The sequence below is a fragment of the Equus przewalskii genome, chromosome 15 (genome assembly GCF_037783145.1).
Source record: "Equus przewalskii isolate Varuska chromosome 15, EquPr2, whole genome shotgun sequence".
NCBI lineage: Eukaryota > Metazoa > Chordata > Mammalia > Perissodactyla > Equidae > Equus > Equus przewalskii.
In genome coordinates this window covers 45871719-45897820 of record NC_091845.1, presented here as the reverse complement: position 1 = coordinate 45897820, position 26102 = coordinate 45871719, and the positions used below count along the sequence as shown (strand labels likewise).

Genomic DNA, 26102 nt, shown 5'->3' with positions numbered 1-26102 from the left:
TACTTTAATTGAGGGAGAAGGAGGCGGTAGCATAATTTCTTATAGCTATTAATTATCTAGTTACAAAACTCATCCAGGATGTATAGCCTGGCTTTCCATTTTCTCTTCTTAAGAAATAAAATATTTAGGTCAAACAATTACCTTGCTTTCTTTTCTCTTCAGGATACATGGTCAACTTATTACATCTTTTATTAGCCATATCTTACACTGTGGTTACCAACTGAGGGTTCAAAGATCCCCTTGAAATTGTGAATTGTGTGCAGAACTTTGCACATAAGTGAATCTAGACATTTTTCTGGGACAAGAATCTAGAATCATCAGATTCTCTAAGAAATTCACACTCAAAACAGACTAAGAATCACGTCTCAAACCCGCATTTCACTACGATTCTCCTACAGTGGACGGTATAAATACAGGTCATAAATTATGGGTTGACAGTTTTCATATTCTTCTAAGGATAAGTATGTTTACTTTCATGGGACCGTATTTGGAAAAGAATCTCAAAAGCTAACAAGTTCGTTCTCCTGCCTTTAGGCAAAATACCTCCAAAATGATCCAAGGCAGAAGAAAACCAAAAGTCTGATTATTTTTCCCTGTGGGAAAGCAATTCCACCACCTCATTCTGTAACCTATTACATTTTTTAACAACCACTGTAAAACTTATCTTTGATCTGTATGTGCTCTAGTTTAGGCCCTCAATAGCCTTATTACTATTTTTCTTTACTTTATACACGGCTATAAATGTGTGTTAACTTTTCCAGAGAAGACATATTGCAATGTTCTTGTCACAGACCATTTTTAAACCTAAAGACTCCAGTGATAAATGTGCATGTACACAACGCAGCTCACACACATTAGGCAGACGTCTGGTCAATATACTAAAACTGAAGTGCAATCAAGTTACTAGCAACAGGAGTTCAGAGCGCGAAAATACTAGGAAAAATCTCTCAGAAAATACGCTGCAACAAGAAGGGGCTCTCCTGCTGTTTCGGGTGGCTGCACTGTCAGTCAGAGTGTGGATATAATTGCATTTGATGGAGATCTGACTTAACCACACGCTCAGAAGGTGTGGGCCCTCAGCAACCCTCACCCTAGCCTGGCCTGTGGTCACGGTCCCATTGCCCTCCCCAATGAAGACTGCGCAGCCCGGGCTTCCCACGTGAACTGGCAATCCAGCTCCTGCTACCTGACTGTCTCATGCATAGGTTTGTCTTCTGTGGTTTCTGCTTTCTGACTGGACCCCGACTGATACAATCATGTCTTATTCTTTGATTGTACAGATTGATAGTATTTGCTAACAGTGCATCTTTGATTGTTTCCATTTTTCCTTCTAGTTTAATTGTATTATGGTTAAAGAATGTGTTCTATACCATTCCTACTAAATGGAATTTATTAATATTCTTTTAATATAATGCATAGTCAACTTTTTTAAGTGTTCCTGGAAAACTGAAAAAAAGGTGCAGTCTCTATTTTCAGGATACAGAGATGGATATATTTCTACTAGATCAATCTTATTAAAGTTTTTATATCCTCTATACCAGGAGTCAACAAACTCCTTTTGTAAGAGTCAGATAGTAAATAATATAGGCCTGTGGGCTACAACGTCTCTGCTGTAACTCCTCAACTCTACCATTCAGGTGCAAAAGCAGCCATAGACCATATGTAAACTAAGTGTCTGTGTGGCTATGTTAAATATAACTTTATTTTCAAAAATAGGCAGTAGGCTCGGGGCTGGCCCCGTGGCCGAGTGGTTAAGTTCGCGCGCTCCGCTGCAGGCGGCCCAGTGTTTCGTTAGTTCGAATCCTGGGCGCGGACATGGCACTGCTCATCAGACCACGCTGAGGCAGCGTCCCACATGCCACAACTAGAAGAACCCACAACGAAGAATACACAACTATGTACCGGGGGGCTTTGGGGAGAAAAAGGAAAAAATAAAATCTTTAAAAAAAAAAAAAATAGGCAGTAGGCTGGATTTAGCTCACAGGCCCTAGTTTGTCAACTCTTGCTTTATATCATTCTTTTCATCCATGAGACCTGCCAATCAATGAGAATGCAATGTTAAATCTCTCAATACTAACGTGTTTTTTGGATTTCTCCCTGTATGTTTTTGGTCCTTCTTAGTTTATATAGTTCTATGCTCTGATATTTGTCACAAAAAGGTTCCCAGTTATTTTACCTTCCTGTGGATTTTATTCCTTACCATTGTAGAATCCTTCTCCTTCTCCTGTTGAAGATTTTTTTATGCATTAAATCTTACATTTAATATAGGAAAACATTTAGAAAGAAAATATAAAATAAACCAATAATATTAAGACCAAAGATAAGTTTAACAACAAATCCAATTGGAATAAATCCACCTATTAAAATAAAACATATCTGAGAATATGGCAAACACCAAAACCACATCTATAAGATATATATGTAAAATAGAGTGCCCTACAAGTTTTACCTATAGTGAATTCTTCATCTGTCTTTTTTTTTTTTAATGTGAGCCACTGCCACAGCCTGGTCACTGACAGATGAGTGGTGTGGTTCCACACCCAAGCAACCAAACGCGGGCTGCTGAAGCAGAGTGCCCTGAACTTTAACCACTAGGCCATTAGGGCTGACCCTCATCTGTCTTCCTTAAGATATTTTTCCTTTTTAATCTCATTTGCTATAAATATAATTATTATCCTACATATCATATAGTGCATCAGTTTATATATATATATATATATATATATATAATATATTTAACAGGTCCATTTTAAGTCTTTTACATAAAAGAGCATGCAGTTTGTGTTGGTCTTTCCTCTTTGTTCACTGCAGCCTCATCTGTTTCCTACCCGTAGCCTGTGAGAGAGCTGGCTGCCAGGTTTCAGCCCTCATGCTCCGAGCTGGAGAAGTTAGTCAGTGTTGCTATTTTCCCTGTAACGTCATGCAAAGTTCTACACTAAAGATCCTTCCACTCTGTCAGGGGCATGTCCAGTTCCCTGGGGTTTTGGGTTGTCTCCTCACTTCATTGCGAGCCCATCACCACTTTTTTGTGACTGCTCTATTCCATATATGCTATTATTTAGTATAACACAGTACTGATTGATTTTTTTCCCCTTTTCCTTTCCCACTTAGTTAAACAAAACCTTTATTTGCCGAACACAATTAAGTTTATAGAATTATTCATCCCTCCCTCTGAGCCACAGGGCAGAAAAAGACAAACCCTAGCAGCCTTTAGAGCTGTTTGTCTGCCCCTGTGAATGGGTGGAAACCAAAAGTGACACACCCCCTCGAGTTACTTGCACCCCTAGTCCTAGGATCCACAAATCTAGAGAGGTTTTCTGGAGGCTTTATGGAATTTCACCAACCGACCCTCTGACTGACTGCTTTGTCCAAGAGTGGGAGTCATGTGTCTCTACATTGGGTCGTCTTTAAGTTTAGTGAAAACTATTTCTGTTGGTCCAAACTCCAAGTTTCTGCTGGGCTTTTTTCATATATTCAGTGGTCTTGTGTAGTCTTACCAGTTTGTATTTAATTTCGCTTATTTCATTCTATTTCTGTGGAGATTGAGGGGAGTATGCGTTAGGTCTGTGTCTGTGACTCTGCATTTCCAGGGAGTCCTGCATGCCAACCATAACTCTAAAATATCTTTTCAAAAGAGAATTGATTCCCATAATGGATTTTGTCTCTCTTCTTGAAATTCATTTCTTGAATTTTTTTACCTTACATTCATTAAGAAGGATTTGAGATTCTGCTTCACTTAAATATCTATTTAAATGAATGATAAGCCACCTGGTCTTAAATTAAAGTAAAAATGCAGTATTTCCAGGCCAAATAATCTTCTGAAATTTCTTTTGGTTCTAATTTTAAAAGCAATTAAAATAGCACAGAAACTTAAAACATCATGAAATTCAAATAAAATTACTTCAATGTCAGCAATGTTCTGATAGACACACAAAGAGGTGAGCTCTTACCAGTGGAATGAGCAGGCTGATGAGGTCTGTCAGAGGTTTGCTGAGCAGCAGCAGGTCTTCTGCAGCCTGAGTGTCCCCTCCTGACCCAGACTTCTGTGCCTGGAACATGGCAAGAGAAAGAAAGAAGCGTCTTGGAAATCAGTCAGCTTTGGCCACAGGAGATAGGTCCACTCAGTCTAGCAGGTAAAGGAGGCAGAGGAAGCATTTCACCTCGGTTCCCTGAGGAGAAGTTATGCTCGTTCTAACATGACAAAGAGCGCATACGCTGCCACTGCCCCCAGCTCCAGAGGCAGACTGGGTGGTCCACAGATAGAGCAATAACAAGGGCTGTGGTTGGAGGGATGATGGTGATTTTCGCATACCACAGTTGGTATAAGCACTTTCTTTCCAACCATCCTGAGACTAGGTGCTCTTACCCCTATTTTTCAGGTGAGAAAACTGAAGTTCAGAGAAGTAGTTTGTCTACAGTACCACAGATAATGGGTGACAAAGCTGGAAGATAAATCCAGGCTCTATGACCCCAAATCACACATGCTCATCTCTCCTGAGCATTTTTTGCACACTATATGAAGCATACCAAGTGCATTCTGCTATGCTTTCCTTCTCTGTATGCACACACATGCTCAAATAACATCTAGAATATTAGTCCAACATAGCACTGCTTGAAGAGGCTTCAGATATGGGTCTAATTGCTTAGGAAGCATGGGCTTAAACCGCAATGGAAATAAGAAATGAGAAGTGACTGGCTTTAATTTTAAGTGTGTCTTCTCTGGGGAGTTTTACAGAACCGTCTAGTTCCAGAGAAGATTTTTATCATAGAGATGAATAGTTTTATATTGAAAACAGGCACTGATTGTTTACTGTGTTTGCTATACTATATACACATTTCATTCTCATATTTCCTCTCTGTTTTTAATTTCACTCAGAAGAAACAAAACTACTTGTAGGTAATGACCTTTGCCAGAGCCTTTAGAGCAGGCTTCAGCCTGCCCTGCCTCGGGTCATGACGCTGGACTCCAGGGCCCTTCTCATGAATGCCAAGTTTCCTTCCGTACTTCAGGCCTGTGGAGAGAATCTGAATTGCCTGCTTTGGTTCAGAAAGACTAGGTTGAAAATCAGACACCTGCCTTTTAACAACTTGCACCTCTCTAGAGCCAAGGAGAACAGTGGTAATCATTAGCATCAACCTTCCCTTTCTCCTCTCCCCACCTTCCTCCCCAACCCCCACCGCTGAGCTTCCTGACTGACTTTATCAGAAAGATAGAATTTCCTCCCAGAAAACAAATGGGTAGCACTATCCTAGAGGTCTGAACCTTTCTGAATCTTGGCTATTGATTCCCACCTTCGCAAGCATGATGTGAGATAGAATATTGGCCTTTAGAGTACATTATCCTTTAGAGTAGACTGATTCTCTCTTGGGAAAGAGAAGGCAGCCTTGCAAACCAGCACCTAGGCAGTGAGGGGCATGCTCCCACTGCTTCCTTTCCAAACATGTGTAAACAAGCAGATGGGGCCACAAGAACAAGCAGAGGCTGTGGGCCTATCCCTACAAGGATATCCAGTGGTCCTCTAGATCCTCCAAAATCCACATTGTCATTGGCTGTTGTCACCAAGAAACACCTAGTTTCTTGCCCATCAGTATTCAAGTACCACCTTCTTGCAAAGATGACAAGAATTCCAGAAAAGGGAATGCTGCAGCTTTGCACAACAGGGAGATTCACACTAGGAATGCATTAGAAATTCAACTCTCACAAAAATATGGGCCCACAATGGAAGCTCTGTGCACCGAAGGGACGGATGCAGGAGGAAATAGAGAAGCTGAGAGGCAAGCGAAGATGGTGGACTGAGCTAGGGGGTAGCAGTAGGGTTTGAGAGAAGTGGTTAGATTTGTTAGCTATTTAAGGTAAAAATCTACATTATTTGGTGACAGAGCAGATGTGGAATATGAAAAAGGGAAATTTTAAGGATGACTCCCAAGTTTGCACAACAAGATGAGACAGGCAGGGCTTACTGGCAGGAAAATGGTTTTGGGAGGTGAATCCTGAATTCAGCTTTGGACATGTTGAATTTGAGGCGACTATGTGGCATTCTAGCGGTCATGTGGAGGAAGCTGTTGGATATATAAGTATGGATCTCAGAGGAGAACTCTGAGTAGAAATATAAATTTAATAGTCCAAAACATATAAAACCTCGGAATGTCAACTTATGAGCCATATTTAATATTAAATGGTAATACAGCATTACCCAAAATGAGATAAAGGAATGCAGCTATATTCTCAGCATCAAAAAATTAAAAAAGCAAAGGAGAATACAATTCTACTACATTTAGCATTGCTACATGAGTCCAGCGCACAGGGGTACATACTCAGCAGAGCTTTGACAGTAAACACAGAGGTAAGGCATCTGTAGTGAACAAGAGACAGTCAATTCCTCGTGCAGTTGCTGTTTGATGTCCCAAGCAGGTTTAAACACACAACGGAGCACAAGTTGCTATGGTGTGGCCCAGACCAATTCAATTCAATACTCACTGTGCTCCACAAACACCATCACACACACACTCATGATCCACAGCTGATATGACTCAGTCCCCATGCTATAGGACCTCAGGTTTAATTAAAAGGTTGACAAGCTCCCAAATAATTGTGCTAAAGGCAGCGTGTGAAAACAGCTATTGAGGTGGAAACAGAGTTTGAGTGGCGGGGGAAGTAGGAGAAGGTAACATTGACTTCACCATGTGGACGGTGGGGATGAGTCTACAGGGAATAACATGGACAGCAGGTGTTTCAGGTGCTGGGAGTCTGACGTGGAAAGACACAGCAGTGATAAGGTGCAGCATCCATCTGGAAAATGCCAAGGCAACCATTTGGTGTGGGAATGGGCAGCATGGAAGACTAGCAGACAACGCTGGAAAGGCATCCAGCGGCCAGATCATACAAGGCCTATAATGTCTTGCCAAGGAGTTAGGAAATTCTATCATAGATAATGAGATGTCATTTAAGTTTTCAAAGGAAGGGAGAGACATGATGAAGACTACGGGCTGTGACAGAAAAATCTCACTTGCATTCAATTACCAGACAAAGGGTAGCTCATGAGGAAGAACAACAAAGGGAAAGACATGGAGGAGTCAAACTGGATGATTCCAAGAGACACTAAAACAAAGAGTATGGCTCCCATCATGGAAAGCCTTTACGTGTGTGTGAGACTAAGGAGGACTCAGTAGCCACATTTCAGTTTTTCAGCAATACCAACACATGTGCAAGTGAACAGCAGTTTAACTGTCCTCACATCAGGGGAGCAGTCTATCAAGCTCCCCCATCACTTCAGGAATGACAGACAAAGCCCAGATTGGGAAGTCAGCTGACCTGGATTTTAACACTCCATATGTGACTTCCCCAACCCCAAAGCTGGGTTAGGTTCTCCCCTCCCATATTCACTCTGCAGCATCCTGTACCTTTCAAGGGTTGATTCTCACAAATGTAACGAAATGATGCTTCACTTCACTACCTGTGTCCTGACGGTCTTCCCTATCAAACTGTAAGCTCACTGAGAGCTAACACCCCTCCTCTCTTGAGCCCTGCTGAAATCACAGGTGCCTGGCCCTGTGCCAGGCTCATAAGTGTAAAATAACACCATAAATTAATCTCTCTTAAGCCTGCTAGGAGTCAGTTTAGTCAGGAAATATGAACTGAGTGCCCTCCCATGCACCGAGACACAGAAATGAGGAAGTCTTGGTCCGCAGGAAGCGCCCTGTAAACAGGAAGGCGAGGTGAGCTCCTTTCTTCTTCTTGTTATTAATGACATAACAACCATTTACTGCTTACCTTCCCTGTACCAGGCGTATGTAAAGCACTTTCTATTTATATATATGCACATATATTTTACTCTTTAAGTTCCATGACAACCTGCAGAGTAGTTATTATCATATCTACTTTACAGATGAGCAAACTGATACTAAGACAGGTGAAGTAACCTGCTCAGGATCGTACAGGTAGCAAGTCGTGCGGCTAGCATTTGAATCCAAGGTATTTCAGTCTGCAAGGCCCATGTGCCCCCACCACACCAGTGAGTCTGGAGCATGTATTTGTTTCTGCTTACACATTCACACACAGTCCTCAAGGGGTTAATTTAAACCAGGCAGGTTGTAGGCAAGGTCTGAATTCCTAAGGGAGATTCCGACACCTCCTCCCTCATCCCCCACTGCTCCCCTCCCTGGTACACATTCCTGCCTCATATCACTCTCCTCCCTGAAAAAGAAAAGTGCTTCATAAATCTAAACATTATTATCATGTTAAACACTGGCAACCCTCAATTCTTCTAATTTAGAGAAGTTTCTGATGAAGTAGACAGAGGTTTTGAATGCAGAAGAATGCCCAGTGTGGAGCATGTTTATAAATGGAAGAGGTTACTTATGGTTTGGAAAGTACTTATCGCTCAGTGTTCTAGGAGAATGTGTCTTTCAAGCACACTCCACTTCCTTTCCCAACTCTTTCCCCTAATTCAGCCTCAAGGACTCTATGACTTTTAGATAGACACCAGCTATCATGGAGATCCAAGTAGGCAGTCAAGGTCAAAAGCAATACATGGCAGATATTACAGGGGAGCAATTAGAAAGATGATAGTAGTAAAATATACAGTGGTGCTGAAGAAAATGAAAAAAAAGTGATCTATTGGTTACACTAGCAAATTGAAAAAAGAGAATTAGAAGATATTTTGTATTAAGGAGTTTTCTTTTAAACACCCTTGAATATCTACCTAATCACTTGTAATAAAAGAGGATTTCTACTGTGTCTGGAATTTTTAAACTTCTGATCCTTTTTATCTCCAATCTACATAATCTTTTACAGAGTGATACCATCAAAGCATCTTACAAGAGTAACTATCGACTATATCTTTAAGAATTATAGAAAACTACCACTGTGGAAATTGAAATAAGAAAGAATGTTCTCTAAAGAGACACTTACCAGAAAAAAGGAAAAATTAAGAGAAATCCATAATTCAGGATTCCAAAGGACTTAGCAATGGTTTACTGTTAATTTAGAATTATTATAGATGAGCAAATAAAAACAACTAGGTGGTTCAAAGGCCATTTTCATTTACTGGCTTTACAAGTTTGGGTTAAACACTTACCCACTATCATGGCTGTTTAGAGAATCTTGGAATTATTTATTAAACCACACCAGACAACTTAATACTTGACTGGCTTAACTGTGGGTAAAAGATACCAGTTATCATAATGATGAATAACAGAGACTGAGCCAGAGTCTAGGGATTCACTCTTGGCTCTGCTACCAAAATTCTTGGCTGAGTATCAAAAACAGTTTGGTTTCAGCTTCTGCATCTATCCAAGCCAGGATGCTACCATTTGATATACATCTCTTGCGATTTTACCAGGATTCTAAATAGAACAATGAATTTATATTGGCTGTGTGCTTTCACATGACCTAAGTATCAGTTGACTTGGTTAGAGAGAGCATTAAATGAAATAGGCATAGAGAGGCACCTAACATGGAAAGTACTCAATAAACCCATATGCCTTTCCTTCCTTAGGGCATGATGCTAAGTAAATCCAGGAGACAGTTTTGGGCAAACTGACTTTTCCATAACCACTGAATACATTTCTAGTCCTCAAAACCACCTTGCAATTCCATGTTATTGATCATGAAAGCAAGTGAGAGAGTTTGTGTTGCATATGTGTGTATATGTGTGTATATCTATGTGTATACAAACACATACATGTACGTATGTTTGTGTGTGCATGTGTGCCTAAAATCTCAATCCACTGTTCCTAGAAAGCTGATCCATTCTGTTGGGGGCGGGAAGGAGCTCCATCTCAGGACAGGAAGACTGCACACTGCCTGGCCAACCCTGGGGTGCATGTAAGGCAAATGATCTCCTTGGTCAGGAGTAGCTCCCCAGTAAGCACTCGCTAAGTCTTTGCTTAGGCCTCTCCTGCTTTCCTTTCAGACTTTGTGATCAAATAATCTGTTCTTGACACGGGTCACTCAAAGATGGCTTACTTGGTACTCTATAGAATCATATGCTGTTTTTCAAAAATAAAGACACAGAGGAAGATTAGAAAGAAGAGAATGAAAGGGAAGTGTGACATGGAGTAGAGTTGTTCAAGACACAGGAAAAGATGTCCTCTACCTGCAGAGCCAGCCGTACAATACTTGATGTGTAGGTCAGCATGCCGTACAAAATATCAAGCAGCGAAAATAGCAGCGCGGCAGCCGTCTCATTGTTGTTTTTATTGTCCACGTCCAAGCATAGTGTGGCAGTTTCGGTGAACAAGTTACACACATGATGGACCAGGCCTGAGGGTAAAAAGGAAAGGGGTGAAATATTCATCATAAATTATAAAAATAACGTGTCATATGAACCCAACAGAGCAGGCATTCGTATTCTATGTTGCATAAATTCCAGGCAGTCCTCCAACTATACTCTGTACCAGACACATTTGAGAAAGTTTTTAAAAATGCAGATGTCCAGCCTCACTCCCAGAGTCTGCTCTCAGGAGCCTGGGATGGGGCCTAAAAATATACTGTTAAACAAGCTCCCCGGGTGATTTTGATGCAATAGTCCCCCAAATTCCACTTGGAGAAACACTACCCTACATAGACAGGCTTCAGAGGGATGGAAGGCTCCCTGACACTGGAAGGGAATATGTTACATATGAACGTCCTGTCCCCAGGTTCTAGGTTTGAAGGCACTGTTCTTCATGGTATGGATCAGGGATCACAGGTGAACCCAGGGGTCTATCAAGGGTCTACAAGTAATTGGGTCATCTCAAGAGGATAAAGGAATAAGGCAACATTTTTCTCATGTATTCCAAAAAGTTTGAAATGTAAGATTAATCATGATTTTAAGAAACCTGAAATTTAGAAATTGCCAGCTTCTATCATTTTGTCTATGCAAACTTCATATTAACAGTGTGGTTGGTCTTCATCACTTTTAGTTTGATGCAGTCTGTAACAAAAAATACATTTTCACATTTAAGGGCATTACTGTTTTAGTTGGCATTTTTATTGTTACCAGTATGTAGCATTAAACTTTAAATTCACGAAAATGATTCAGATGTAAATGTGGTGAAAACACACCATGAATATGTTATAAACCTAAATGGTAAACAGGACCGTCAGCATCAGTAGATCATCAGAATATTCTACAAGAAGTGAATCTTCAAAGACAAATATTTTACACAAGAAGATGAAAAAAAAGCATGGTAAGGAAGTATGACATGTATTGTAAGCTGGATTTTATTGGACCTGCAATCCATTTGTCCCTAGTCCCCAGATGATCAATTGGAGAGAAACTCTGCCAAGCACAGCCATCCAATCTTTGGTATCTCTTCCAAACAGTGCACACTGTCATTTCCAGGAAACCAATCTAGTTTTCCTGACAAGTGCAAAGTAATTCAAAGTAATTCTTAGAGTACAAAAGTAATTAATTTTGTCACTAAAGGCAGAGAGAAACCATAATTACAGAAGCATCATTCAAAGTTATAATCCTTGTCGTAAAAACAGGTATAAGTCACAAAGCCAAAGATAAATATACTTGAAGGGAAAGCAGAATGAATTATTGTCAAAATTTCTTTATCAAATGACAACGTTTGATAGTACATATCATCAATGACACATAGTACAGAAAAGCAATTATTATGACACGTGCATTACACCAGCAGGCATTCTCCTCAGAGCCAGAATGCATCACTCAAGTGCATGCTATGCATCAGCACTCGGCATTCGTGAGCTGCAGATAGGGTAGAAAGGCTTTAAAACAGAGTATTTGGTAAACACATGCTGTAAGAGAAGATGTTTGCCTTTTGGGGGTTCATGATTCCTTTGTGACACATCATGTAGATGGTGAGGGGTGCGGGGGGATGAAAACTGGTGAAGTCCAGTATATGAACAGCAGAGAAGGACACGGCTCTTCAGAAGGTGGAGGTGGACCCCTGAGCTTCCATCTACATGCTGCTGGACTCAGACTAAACGGCTGGTGAGCAACAGTGTTCTTCCTAATCTTCATTCAGTCTTCAAGGAAGGATGCAATCAATGGATGCAGTCACATCCCTGCTGGGAAGGAAAGTCCTTCCAGCCTGCTGTGTGAAAAACAGGCGACAAATGCCAAGCTCTGACCTTACACACTGAAGTCACCAGTGTCAGGGAAGGTGCTCTTATGAGATTAGAAATGAAGTATGACATAAAAATATTTCTTCACAACAGTGATAATGCCAGCAAAGCCCATTAATATGATGTCAAGTGGCCTATCTCAGGCATAAATTCAGTGCTCTTCATAGCCAGAACTTTCACTTCAGGGTCAAAATACATGTTTTTCTTGTTTAAATTTTTATTATGAAAACAAAGAAAGTCATGAGATGGTTCAGTAAAATGAATCCCTATCACCCTCCTCAACAATTATCAACATTTTGCCAATCTTGTTTAAGCTATCCTCATTTTTTTTTCACTATTTTATAGCAAATACCAGACATCATCTTATTTCTCCTGTAAATACTTCTGTGTAGTCTAACAGATAAAGGCTCTCTTTTAACATAATCACTATGCCATTACCACTTAATAAAACTAACATACTTCTTAACATACTCAATACATAGTCTGTGTCCAAAAGTCAACTGTCTCAAAACTATCTTTTTAATAACTAGTTTGTTTAAATCAGGATACAAACCAGGCCCGTGCATTCCATTTGGTTGCAGATCTTAAGTCTCCTCAATCCCTAACAGTCCTTTCCCCACCCACAATTTTTCATGCCATTTTATTTGTTGGAGAAATTAGAACATTCTTCCCGTAGATTTTCTTGTGGTGTTGTTCCTACATCCCTGCATTTCCTATAAACTGGTAATTAGACCAAAAGACTTGACTTAATTCAGGTTCAATTACTTTGGCAATAATACTGGGGGCTGGGGGCTCTGTATTTCCTATTGCATTATATCTAGAAAGATATACCACCTAGCTGGTCCACTCTTAATGACGTTAAAACTAGTCCATGAATTCAGGGGTTGTTAGCCCAACCCATCCATTATAAAGTTCCCCATCAAATGTTATCTACTAATGACCATTGTCTAATCCCATTATTTCATTAGATATGGCAATATGGTTATTTTCAAATTCTGTCATTCCTTCTGTATTTTTCAGCTGATTTTCTTATATAAAGAATGCTGCTTTATTAACTTATTTGGTTATCATAAAATATGACTTGTAAAGGAAAGGCAAGATAAATGTTTGATAAATGTTTCTTTCTTGTCATTTACCAGTTTCAGAACAATGATTTTGGAGTGCTTGCAACTATCAAATGTGACTAAGGTAGGGTGGGTAGCAAAGCCACAAAGTATCAAAGGTTACTAATGAGTTCATTTTGCAGCATCATTGTAAATATAATGAGTTTTTAGTATGTTTTATGGATTTCAATTGATTTTAGTAATTATTCTTTTTTATACTCAACTTGTGCTATATTTAGCCACTGAGAGTCCATTAAAAGTGTCCTACCTTCTGCTATGACAGTATGTCCCAAGTTCATCTTACAAATTCCTGCCTCAGACTAGGCATTAGCTACTTCACAGGAGTCCTAATTTCTTTTAATGAGAAATGGTATTTAGAGACATGGTCTAAGGCACCAGGAATGCTCATGGCTACTGGGTCATTGATTCAGTGGATAGAGATAAGAAGTATACATCTTTTAGACACAGAAAAATAATGAGTTCAGACAAATATTTCCAATTCTAGAGTCCAGAAATAGACTATCACTTATAAGGTCAAATGATTTTCAACAAGGGAATTCTTTAGAAAAAGAAAAATTCTTTTCAACAAAAGAGGATGGAAAAACTGATTACCCATATGGGGAGAAAACAGATCCTTGACCATTATCTCACACAATATGCAAAAATTAATTTCAGATGAATCATAGATCTAAACATAAAAGCTAAAATTATAAGAGTTCTGGAAGAAAATGTAAGAGAAGATCTTTGCAACTAGGAGGTAGGGAAGGTTTCTTATACTCAAAAAACAATGATCATTTAAAAATGGATAAATTAGACTTCATCAAAAATTAAAACTTTTGCAAATCAAAAAGCACTACTAAGAAATAGACAAGCCAAAGATTAGGAGAAACTATTTATGACGTATATATCTGATAAAGAATTTATATCCAGAATATATAAACAATCCCTACAACTCAATAATAAAAAGATAATCCAATTTTTAAAATGGGTAAAAGACAAAGTTCACAAAAGATATATGTCAATAAGCATGTGAAATGTGTTGAACATCATTAGTCATCAACAAAATGCAAATTAAAATGACAATGAGATACCACCACACACAAACAGGAATAATTACAATGAAAAAAACTGACAATACCCAATGTTGGTAAGGATGTGGAGTGATCACAACTTACATACATTGCTGATGAAAAATGGTGGTAGTTTTTTATAAATTTAAATACACATTTACCATATTACCTAGCTGTTCCATTCTTAGGTATTTATCCAAGTAAAATGAAAACATATGTCCACATAAAGACTCACTAGACCTTTATTCAAAACAGCCCAAAGCTAGAAATAGCCCAGGTGTCCATCTATAGGAGAATGGATAAACAAATTGAGATATATTCATACAACAGAGTACTACTCAGCAATAAAAAGGAATGAACCACTGAATCCCACAACAGAATGGCTGAACCTCAAAAACAATGAAATGAGAGACAGATGCCAGAAACAAAAGAGGTTTATAAACTCAGTTGTAGAAATACATTTAAAGAACACTTGTCTGTGTTGATTGAGATCAAAACAGTAGTTGCTTCCAAGGGAGGGAAAGGACAGAAGTTTCTAGGGTGATGGAAATGTTCTACACTTTAACAGGGTGTTGGTTACAGGAGTGTATGCATTTTTCAAAATGGATTGAACTGTACATATAAGATTTGTACATTTCACTGCCTGTAAATTATTCCTAAATTAAGAAGTGCAGAGCTAAAGAAACAAATTGAGATAGACTAGAGCAGCATCGGAGGATGATAAATGAGTGGGTGGGTGCTGCCTGTACGGGGATGATAGCAGCGTTTACTGAGTACTTGCTCTGTGCCTGGAACGGGGCCTTTACTTGCCTTTTTACTTTTAATACCTCACCGGAATTCTGTAACAGCTCCAAGACGTAGATGCTGATATCTCCATTTTATACAAGGGAAAACAAAAACTCAGGGTATTTAAGTAACCAGTTCAAGTCACAGAGTAAGTACAAGTCACAGAAGTCATTTGAACCTACATATAACTCCCAAATCTACATACTTTCATCAATATCGTGGAGCCTTTAGGAGCAAGCAGTGGGGAATTGAGAGCAGAAGGCCAATGAGGTCATGCCACAACCAAGTGGTGGCGGGAAGCAAGGAGGAGGCAGAAAAATCACTAAACTAGTATGATGTGTAACTTGCTGGCAATGGTGGGGTAGGTCAAAAAGCATCAGTAAGGAATAGGAAAACTATACCATCACTGGAAGAAATGGGCGAGTGAGTTTTATAGGAACTGTAAGTTAGCTTTTAAAATATGCCAAGTTTGAGATAACATCCAAAAGCCAATGCTGAAGGGCAGTTGGAGATTGAGGCTTAGGAATCAGGCAGCAGTTGAGCTTGAAAAGAGAGAGGTGAGAGGTGACCAAAGAGAGTGGAAAGTTCCCAAAGGAAAGGCAAGACTGAAAGGGGCACAGAGTCAAGGACTAAGGGTTGAGGAAATCCAAGACAGGGGCAGAGATTCATAGAGGAAATGGAGGCAAAGGTGCTGACATAATAGAGAAAGAAGCATGATGTATAATGCCACGGATATCAGGAACGACTAGAACTAAAAAGAAAAAGGGTGTCAAGGATGTCTAACTGACACAGTTCAAAGCCCGAGAAAAGTGCACTGATCGGGTCGTTTCCAGGTCACTGACGCCTGTCATTGGTAAAATTTGTTAGGTCTTGTGACCTGAAGTCAGGCTTCAAGTTGCCAGATCTTCCTCATTGCATTTTCCCACATACTATGTAAGTTTTGACATATTTGTTTCCATGCTGTGTCCAGAATTTCCCCATAGAGGAAGTTAGGAAATACAGTTTCTTGGAAGAAAGGCGGGTTTGCACCTACATTTGCACAAGGCTGACAACACCAGTTGTCCATATCCACCACGGAAGCCAAGGGAGGGACCGTGCGGTTAGTCCCCTCACCTTACCCCAGGGGACTTGAGGATTAGATTGCTGATATTGGCAAAGCTCTGTGAACTGGCTAACAGATGATGCATTTTACTCAAGTGAAGGAATAAATCTAAGAAGGAGACAAAGGGAAGGAAAGGAAGTTAACATTCCCCTGTCTCTGTACTTTTATTCTTCTCCACAGAAAAGTTCTGATCAAGAGAAAGATACTCCATCTCCAAACAGATGGAGTGAAGTTCAAGGATATTGCCAGGGCTATATTCTCCAGAGTGAAAAGTGTCCAAGGGATCAAACTTCCACTAAGAGCATCAGTGACAATACAGCATAGGCAGAGGCCTGCAGCTCTGGGAAAAGCCCAGCCATTCCTTTCTTTGTTGTTTTTTGGGTTTTTTTCCCCCTCCTATCCTGTCTCTCCTCTCTCATCCAGACCCAGTCTGAGATGCAGTAGCTACCTGTGGCTTAGGTCAGCTCTGCTCCAGACCCCCTGGGCAAATGCACAGCCCCTGGCCGTGTCTCCTGCCTCTCTCTGTGGGTGCTAGCTGGCAAGCATCTGTGTGCAGGGCAGAGGGAGGCTTTCCTGCATGACAGCGTTAAGATCCAAGACTGAAGTTTCAACACTGAGGCAAACGCACAGGGAAAGCACAGCCAACTCTGTTTTCAGACCAGCAGGTAGACCAGTATAGGAAATGAGGCTAAAAGCAGCCCTCTGCGTTGACCAGCATATTGCTTGCCTGTCATCTCCCTCAGAGATGCTGTCCAAAGACATCTAGCACAGCATTCTAGTATTTCCCAGTCCTCTCGTCAAACACCATCATAACAACCACTCAATACTCCATCCTAACATCTCTAAAAGAAACAAAAATTCATTAAGCCAAAGAATCCAAGAATTATTTTGCATTAATTACAACCAACTCATCAAAAAAATCCAAGAATTATTTTGTACTAATTATAAGCAAATCTCTAAAGGAGTCATCCCCACAAGTTATTTTCAAGTGTTCAATGTTCCAGGAATATTAATGTGCATGAGCTGTTCCCAGCTCCAGTCGTTGTGTCCTTATTATATCATTACTTTTTCAAAATGTGTTGGAGTAGAGAGCTAATAGAAGAGTACACTTTGAACTTCTAAGCATTTGAAAGTACTTTATATTTCTATAATTAATTATCTGAATACAATACTCTACATCCAAATGTAACCTCCCAAATAGAGGCTTCCTTCTAGATAAGTTTACACTTACATCATACAAGCATGTGGTCATTTTCACTTAAAAGTCAACCTAAACCAACAATCCAGAAGAGGAGTATAAAAGCATCCACAAAATTCAGTGTGGGGAAATTGTTCTTTCCCAAATTCATCAATGCTTAACCACCAAAACCAGAAGTCATACCAAGTCAGCTGAGTTAAAAGTCTGCTTTTAAATAGAAAAAGACGGAGGGTGAAAGTGGCAATGCCCGTCCTGGACACACTGACAGAGTAAATGGAGGCACCTGTGAACTGTAGGGCCCTGAGCTATAGCATTCACGTGCACTCAACCTCTTCTGGAAGAATGTTAATGAGCAGCCACGCAACACAGAAATGACCCCACATGAACACATGTCCAAACATCTCTGAGGTTAAAAATTTCTGAACCATCTCAGTGTGGGTTTTTGCCTGTTATTCCAGCCCCGTTAAGTACGTGTCCAACAGGCTTGCACAGGCTGGTATAGGCGCTTTGTAAGAGGCCCTGGGTGTCTTCGTCTGTGCCTGGTACCAGGCCAAGAGTTGCTCTGGCCATCCTCCTCCTCATGCATTTGCACTCCCTCTGCCTTGGAGCTTTGGATTCCCCTCTCATCTAAAACCCTCACCCTCACACTCTGCCTAAACACTAGGGGCCGCAGAGTTTGGCTTTCCCCAGTCAGCAGAGGGGCCCTGAATAAGTTTCACTGAATGAGGATAACTAAGCCAATTCATAATTCTGTGCTCCGCTGAAATAAAGTAACTCATCAAACCTGAAACTGAAAGTACCTCATGGATCACAGCTTGGGGACTTCTCAAATATGACAGATGCAAATGTTTTAATTACATTTTTCTTCCAAAAATCTGAAGGGACTCTGTATTCAGAGCATTCGTTCTGAATTACCTTCCTAATAAAACTTTGTATATGAGAGTATCTTAAAAAACTCTCCCAGCTCCCTGCGCCTACAGTGGTCCTTGGATCCTATGACTGGCACAAATGCAGTTTAGCACTTCATTCCACAGATAGAGGAGAAGACAATATTGAATTATTCCAAGTATATAATTTAGTCTGGTCACCTCTTCAAGGGGCTGCAATGCCCTTTTCTGGTTTAAGCAGAGACCTTGAAATTTAGCAACATGTTAAGCTACTTTCTATGTGGCCAAAAAGAGGCTCCAGCTGCATACTTAAGACGTAGAAGTTTTGGCTAGAATGAACACAATTATAAAACCCCTGAAAGGAAAGTGTAACACGTAAGGGATTCATGCACTGAAGATACACTACTTTTGATTACTCAGAGATAAAGTAGCTTAGTATTGATTTAAACAAATATATCTGGAACAAATTTTATCAACGAGAATATAAAAAGTAGAAGTAGATGCTAATTTCATACTCAAATCTTAAGATATAATATTGTTTATGACTAATCTAAAAAGTAAATTTTATTAACTCCAAAGTGCATAAACTATCTACCTACCAGGAAACAGATGAGTAACGAACAACTGATCATATATGTGCAACACCCAGGAAAGCACTGGAAGAGAGTCAGTTGGAGGGCAGAGAAGGAAACCCTCTCAGGAAGGAGGGTGGCCCCTCAGCAGCAACACAGCCCACAGTCTGCCCCAAGAGTCTAAAAGCTTTGTCTAAGTCAACTCCGACTTTAACGCAGCACTTGCTGAATTATGAAGGGCTTTATGAGCTGGGCACTGGGCTAGAGCACATCCTCGTGAGGCCCACATCCCGGAAAATCTTCAATCCTTCCCTTTCTTCCCTCCCCTGCGGTCTGTCTATCTCTGAGATGGGAGGTAAGCATTCAGGAGAAAACATGAATCATTCATTCATTCACTGATTCATTTGCAATATGCTGAGCTTTGGTAATATAAATTTTACAGTGCTAAAAAGAAAATGTTGGCTTGGTGCAATGGGCCAGAAAGAGAGATGATTAATTAGGAGGACAGGGAAAGTGGTTGTGGGGAAGGAGGGACTTTAAGCGGACTTTGCAGGACATTTGAGTTTGGATAGGCAGAGAAGAGAGGAGGGGCACACTAGGTTTGGTCAATAAACGTGAGAAAGGTTTGCAGTGGCAGTTTGAACATGCTGTATTCAAACTACTGTCTGAAGGCTAGAATACAGGGCCCCGTGAAGGAGAGCAGCAAGAGGCAAGGGGAGAGAGGCTCTAGTCAGATTCCTAAGGCTCCTAAAGGACAGAAGACCCTCGACTGTATCCTATAGGCAATGCAAAGTGGCAAAGATTTCTCCCAGTGGTTTCTTATTATAAAAGAAATATATACTCATTATAGACATTTTTCATTCTTTCTTATACTCTAAAAATTCAAATAATACAAATATATGTATTTGAATGTAAAATGTATGACATAGACAATAAGAAGTTGACTGACATTCCATTTCCTCAAAACTCACCAGACATAAGTTTGCTGTAGATTCTTTCTAGGCTATGAAATATATGTAAATACACACACATATATATATATGCATGAAATATATTCTATCGCTTGCTTTTTTTCACTGAAGAATATATCAGATATCGTACCACATTACATAGGTATAGTGCTATCTCATTCTTTTAAATAACTGCACAGTGTCCCATTTTTAAAATAAAATTCCATGATAAAGTTAACAATCCCAAGAAAGAGAGGGGCCAGCCCCGTGGCCGAGTGGTTAAGTCCATGCGTGCTCTGCTTCGGGTGGCCCAGGGTTCGGATCCTGGGCATGGACATGGTACCACTCGCCATGCTGAGGCGGTGTCCCACATGCCACAACTAGAAGGACCCACGACTAAAATATACAACTATGTGCTGGGGGGATTTGGGGAGAAAAAAAGCAGGAAAACAAAAAAGAAGAAGATTGACTACAGTTGTTAGCTCAGGTGCCAATCTTCAAAAAAAAAAAAAAAAAACAAGAAAGAAAGAGACACTGTGAAGTTCAGGTACCACCTGGTTACTGTGCAGCAGCCACTCTGCACAAGGTGACTGTGTCCCCAGCCACAGTCAACTGTTTCCTTCCCCTGGAGTTCCAGAAACAGGGCAGGGAAGGTCAGAGTGGCATCTCTGAGGACCACATTTTAACATTTGAAACTGGGGAGTGGCAGTGGTGATGCAGCATCTCAAGGATTAAGCAGCAAGGACACTGGGCTACAGCAAAAATGAAAAGGCAAACGATGGGCGGAGAAGAGAAACAGGGAGAGGGGCTCAGGGTGTCATGTTTGGGCCCCCGGTTCTAGCTGTCTCTGGGGCCTAGGAATGATTCTCCCCTTGAGTTCCCTGAGACACTTGTAGACTGCTGCGGCTAGTCACGCAGCTAGTCTAAGTTTCTGACACATGCAGCTAAGAGTCCTAACCCACACAACAGGGGGTTCTGTTGTTTTTTTTTTCCTGGTCTTCTTTTAATGGGTTAGATCAAGAGTCTCCCAGTTGTCAAGTTTCAAGTTATTCAGTGATCTTCAAAAACATCCTTTCTTGACTCCATGCACGATACCCCTTCCCTTCCCTTTCTTTCAGTCTGTATTTATTTATTTATTGTTTATTTTCATCAGAGTCAGAAGTCTTATTGCAATCCCAGGTCACCTTCTTCTCCCCAGAGACAACTAGTTTCACCTCTTTTACTTGATTATTTTATTACTTACCTCCATTTCTAAATAACACACTTGCATTTTCTGAGTTTTAGGCATTAGTGAGGGGTAGTGATTTCCTACCCCTCACTAATGAAGACGCAGCTCTTTCCCACCTCCGACCTCATGTGCACACAATTCCCACCCCTCATCCCCCTGCTATGGTTATCTCTTACTTTTAACCAGATTGATATTCAGTGATTAGGTTGCTTTGACTGTGTAACACTACTCCCAGTTAAATCACATAGAAAACTATGATTATTTTTCCTTACCTGGGCAACTTCTTGTTTTCCCTGGAGTTAATAATTTAGAAGATTTGACTCTCATTTTAATGTGCTTTAGGAGTGTGGTAAGATGAATAATGCCCCCCTCCCCAAAGATATCCACATCCTAATCCCTGGAAACTGTGAATATTAACTCACATGGCAAAAGGGACTTTGCAAATGTGATTAAGTTAAGGATCTTGAGATGGAGAATGGTCCTGGATTATCCAAGTGCGTCCAATGTCATCAAAAGGGTTCTTATAAGAGGGAGACAGGAGATCAGAATAAGCAGTAGGAGATGTGATAACAGAAGAGACTGGAGTGATGCAAGGAAGGGGCCACAAGCCAAGGAATGCAGGCAGCCTCTAGTAGCTCTTCAGCTTGAGCTTTCAAGGCAAAGAAACAGAACCCTCCAGAAAGAATGAAGCCCTGCCAATATCTTGACTTTAGACTTTTGACCTACAGAAATTTAAGAGAATGCATTTTCATGTTGTTTTAAGCCACTAAACTTTTGGCTTTGTTACTATGGCAATAAGAAACTAATACAAGGAGGGAGCAAAATAATTCTCTTGTCTTAGGCTGTCATCTTTACCAAGAAGTCCTCAGCCAGTGTTCCTACTAAGGAAAGGCACTTTAGAATTTGTGTCAACTGACAGACCAAGAACTTTGAGAACCCAATTTGATAATATTGGAGATGCTCTATATTCACTACATTGTTGTGTGGGAAAAGCTTATGAATTGGCTCATTTTTGGTTAGCCAAAAACAGAGACGGAAATTATAAAATTCAAAGTATAGCAGAGAACACACATTGGACTGGGAGTCTGGAGTTGCACATTCTCCTCTCAGCCCTACCAGAACGTAACAGAGCGACCGTGGTCAACTCACTCCATTTTACTGAGCCTTAATTTCCTCATTAGAAAATGAAGAAGGAGCATTACGTGATGTCTGAGGTGTCTTTTAGCTCTGTTATTTTATAAGTCAGAATGTGGCAAATGAATATTATCTCTAAACCTATTAAAGCTCTACATGGAAAGTTATTTCCTTACGCTTTCAATCAAGATGCATGGCAACAAACTATGCCTATTATTTATAAATCAATACTCTAAGGCTAAAAATTTGCTATTAGAATAAGCCAGTGCATAGAAACACTGATAACAACAAAAACCTATATGGCTCTTACCATGTGCCAGGTACCATTCTAAGTGCTTTCACCAATATCCAACCAAAATCCCCTTCACAACTCCAGTTCACAGATGATGAAACTGAGGCTCAGAAAGCTTGGGTAACTTTGCCAAGGCCATCTGGCTCCATAATCTGTGCCATTAACCACTATTCAAGACTGCTTTTCTGTAACTGAAATGACTGAAAATGGAAAAGGAGGAAAATAAGACTATCTATTAAGTCTAATGAGTGAGTGCACAAAACAAAACAAAAAAAGATTTGTTTAAAAAGGTATCAGTAGGGCCAGCCCTGTGGCACAGTGATTAAGTTCAGCGTGCTCTACTTCAGCAGCCCAGGTTTGCAGATTCAGGTGCCAGGAGCAGACCTACACCACTCTTTAGCCATGCTGTGGTGGCAACCCACATATAAGGTGGAAGAAGACTGGCACAGATGTTAGCTCAGGACTAATCTTCCTTAAGGAAAAAAAGAGGAAGATTGGTAACAGACGTTAGCTCAGGGCTAATCTTCCTCACAAAAAGTTTAAAAATAAATTTAAAAAATATATAATTAGCAACAGATGAAGGTAAGAAAGAGGGCTTCACATACCAAGTAGAATGTCTCCCACGACTAGAGAAACATAAAGTGCTAAAAAATAAGTAAAGAAAAGAAGGGACAGAAAATTGCCATGGCACTAAGACATTCTGCCTTGGAAATAAATCTGCTTCATTAGAATCTTATTTTGCAAAAGTTATTTTAGCACTTGTACACAGCAGGTCTATCATCCCATGACAATCTTCTACTTCAGTGACATCTTTCCACACTAATTAACAGGTGTCACTCACAGAGTGAGCCCACTCTAGCTGACGTTGCAGGAGGTGCAGAACAATATTAGATATTCAACATCAGTGCTGTCAAGTAAATGACAACAATCAGCAGGGAATGCATTTCATTTTCAGCTTTCTGGTGGAGAAAATAAATATTAGGAAGAAATTGATACACAGCTTTTACTCATCAAATTTCTGAAAAATTTGAAGCCACGTTGGAAATCAATTTAAGCTATAAAGGGACTTGTAAATGCTCACTTTAATAAACATAAAGGATAAAGCTAGCAGAAATAACCAGAGGGAAATAAACGGGGAAACAAGCTTAAAACAGAAGAATATAATACTCATTCTTTACCTCCTTGCAACTGACTTCTTGATGGTTCTTTTGGAAATGCTGCTTTCTCTTGGCTTACAGGACACCTCATTGTCTGGGTTTCCTCCCTGCCTGCTCCTTCTCAGTTTCCTGGAGCTCTTTTTCCCTTCACCCTACAATCAATCAAGTGTGTGTATTCATCTGATGAGAGCCTGTCTTCCCTACTAGACCATAAATGCTTCAAGAGCAGGAAAGATATTTATTTGGGTTATTCCTGTCTCACCTAAGCCTAGCACAGTCCCTGGCTCATAGGAGGTACCCAAGAATCATGTGTCGAGTAACTGACATTACAACATGACCAAAGAAGGGCTCATTCTAGAAATTCATAGCTCATTAATCATTATAAAACCCATTAATGAAAATTATACTTAACAGTGCATGGAAACAAACAACAATCACCAAAATGAGAACAAGCAGAGGCTATTCAGAGCTTCCTATAGCAAGGGAGTCAGCCACCATCACTTACATTTGGCAGAGGCCCAAAGGTAGACAGAGGACAGAGAAAGCTTTACAGTAAAAAAGACAGGAAGGCTTTGGGTGTGCACTGATTGGAGGTTGTTGGCATGAGGAAGCTGGAGGCAAGTTAATTAGAAGTAGGGCACCTTATGTTATTGATTTAGGGAGCACATTTGGCTTTCTGTGGTTGGTCCTGAGTTGGAAACAGAGGCAAAAATTAAGGAAACTGGCAGTTATTTACCAAGTCCTGACTGATTTGGGCCAATTGTTACAGGGGTGGTGGTTTGGCATCCTGGACTGGTTGCTGCAGAGGCTGGGAGTCAGAGTTCTATTCTCATAATGATCTGGCCATTGTCCATTTATGTATATAGCCTCTCAACAGCAGAGGCATATCCTTTAAGGTCAGGAACAAGAAAAGGATGCCCACTCTTACAACTTGCATTAAAAATGCTGTTGGATAATCTAGCCAAGGCAATAATAATTGTCAACTACTTTGATAGTTAAGCTAATAGCCTTCTTTAAAAGCCTACTTAGAGAGGGAGGGGGCAGTAAGATTTGAAACTGTTAAAAAAGATGAAGTAGAACCACATGTACTGACATATAAATATGTCTACGACATATCATATGTAAAACCAAGCTAAAAAAACAATACATAGAGAATAATAGCATATATATTATAGGCATTTAAGAGTAATTTTTTAATTGAACACTTCCTATTTTTCAAGAACTATGCTGTTTTACACACATTATCTTTGCACACATCTCACCTAATTCTCCATGGCCACTCGGTTATTATTCTCATACTTTGCAGATGAGAAGTGGGGATCTTCCAGAGAACTGGAAGTAAGGTGTGAACCCAGGCAAACTAACTTCGGACCTGAATTCTTCCTCACTACCTCCTTCTGCTTGGTAAGCTCTACACACATGGCTAACCCAGCTCATCTCTGCGGGTAGAGCTCACTTTTAACTTCATATACTTCTGCATTACTTAAATTTTTATAATGAATATTTGTTGCTTTTATGATAGGAAAGGTTACAGATATTTTACATCTTATAAAAAATTTAAAAGAAGAATGATTGATAGTACTTTATTTTTTCATTGGGGTCTGAAACTTACAAACTTGCTAGCAGTGAGTAAAGGCTTCTGCTCAGGGTTCAGTCTGAGCCTCTGTAACAGCAAGTGAAACTCTTACACCATTCTGACGCCTTTGTGAGTTTTATTCCACCCTGAAGAAAAGTTTCAAGCGTCTCAACTATAAGAAAGCTTGATATCAAGAAAAGAAATACTACTTGGCAGCTTGTGGGACATTTAAGTGCTGGATTTGCTTGTCCAATTGGGATGGCTTTGGCACAGGGGCTTAGCGTGAAAAACAACAACACAGAAAATGGAACTGAGAAAACGACATACTTGCATCATCCTTCCTGGATGATGAGCAAAAGTAGTCTCATTCCTTTTCAGGACCCATCCCTCACACTTAAGCTCCATCTCTGTCCCTTCTGCCCTCCCCAAACCTTCCAAGTTATTCACTTTCTTGTAAGTTTCTTTCATCTCTACCTTTCATCTGTCTTTTTCAACTAAGCCAATTTCTCAATTCCAAAGGAAATCCTCAACCGGCCTTTGTGCCCCCTGAGAAATACCATCCTGTCCCTCTTTCTTTTACTGACAATGTAGACAAATCTGTTTCCTTTCTATTTTGTCTGCTGTTAAAGTCACCATTAGAATTTTCAAAAGGTACTTTACTACAAGTACTTCAGCATTTGATTATTTATTCTCAACACTGGCTTATTTCACACTGCTCTCCTGGGTTCTCTGTCACTCCTCACCAGGTGGTTGGTAAGAGAATAATTTCTTGGACACAATGGGATGGTAACAGGATCTTTCTGAAGACTCGAGCATCTACAGGGCAGGGTGTGTCATGCTTTCATTCTCTTGCTTGGCCCAGTGCTTCAAAATCATTACGTGGATTTCGTCTAGTAATGGAGACAGACCCTAATAACAACTAGATGAGATACAGAGCAGCACTATTTCCCTTCCTGGTGCAATCTTTT

At 40.2% G+C, this 26102-nt stretch overlaps 1 protein-coding gene across 6 annotated transcripts in view; it reads right to left on the bottom strand.

The window, feature by feature from the left end:
* The window catches only part of ULK4 (unc-51 like kinase 4), a 507669-nt gene that overhangs the window by 158727 nt on the left and 322840 nt on the right, over positions 1-26102 (bottom strand). For all 6 annotated transcript variants that reach the window (XR_011527046.1, XR_011527047.1, XM_070575799.1 and 3 more), the window contains exons 33-34: positions 10098-10264; positions 3951-4049 (exon numbers count right to left, since the gene is read on the bottom strand). Coding sequence is in view for 4 of the 6 variants with exons in the window: in XM_070575799.1 (XP_070431900.1) it covers positions 3951-4049; positions 10098-10264 (266 nt within the window). In the remaining 2 variants the exon portion in view is untranslated. The remainder of the gene's footprint in view (positions 1-3950; positions 4050-10097; positions 10265-26102) is intronic.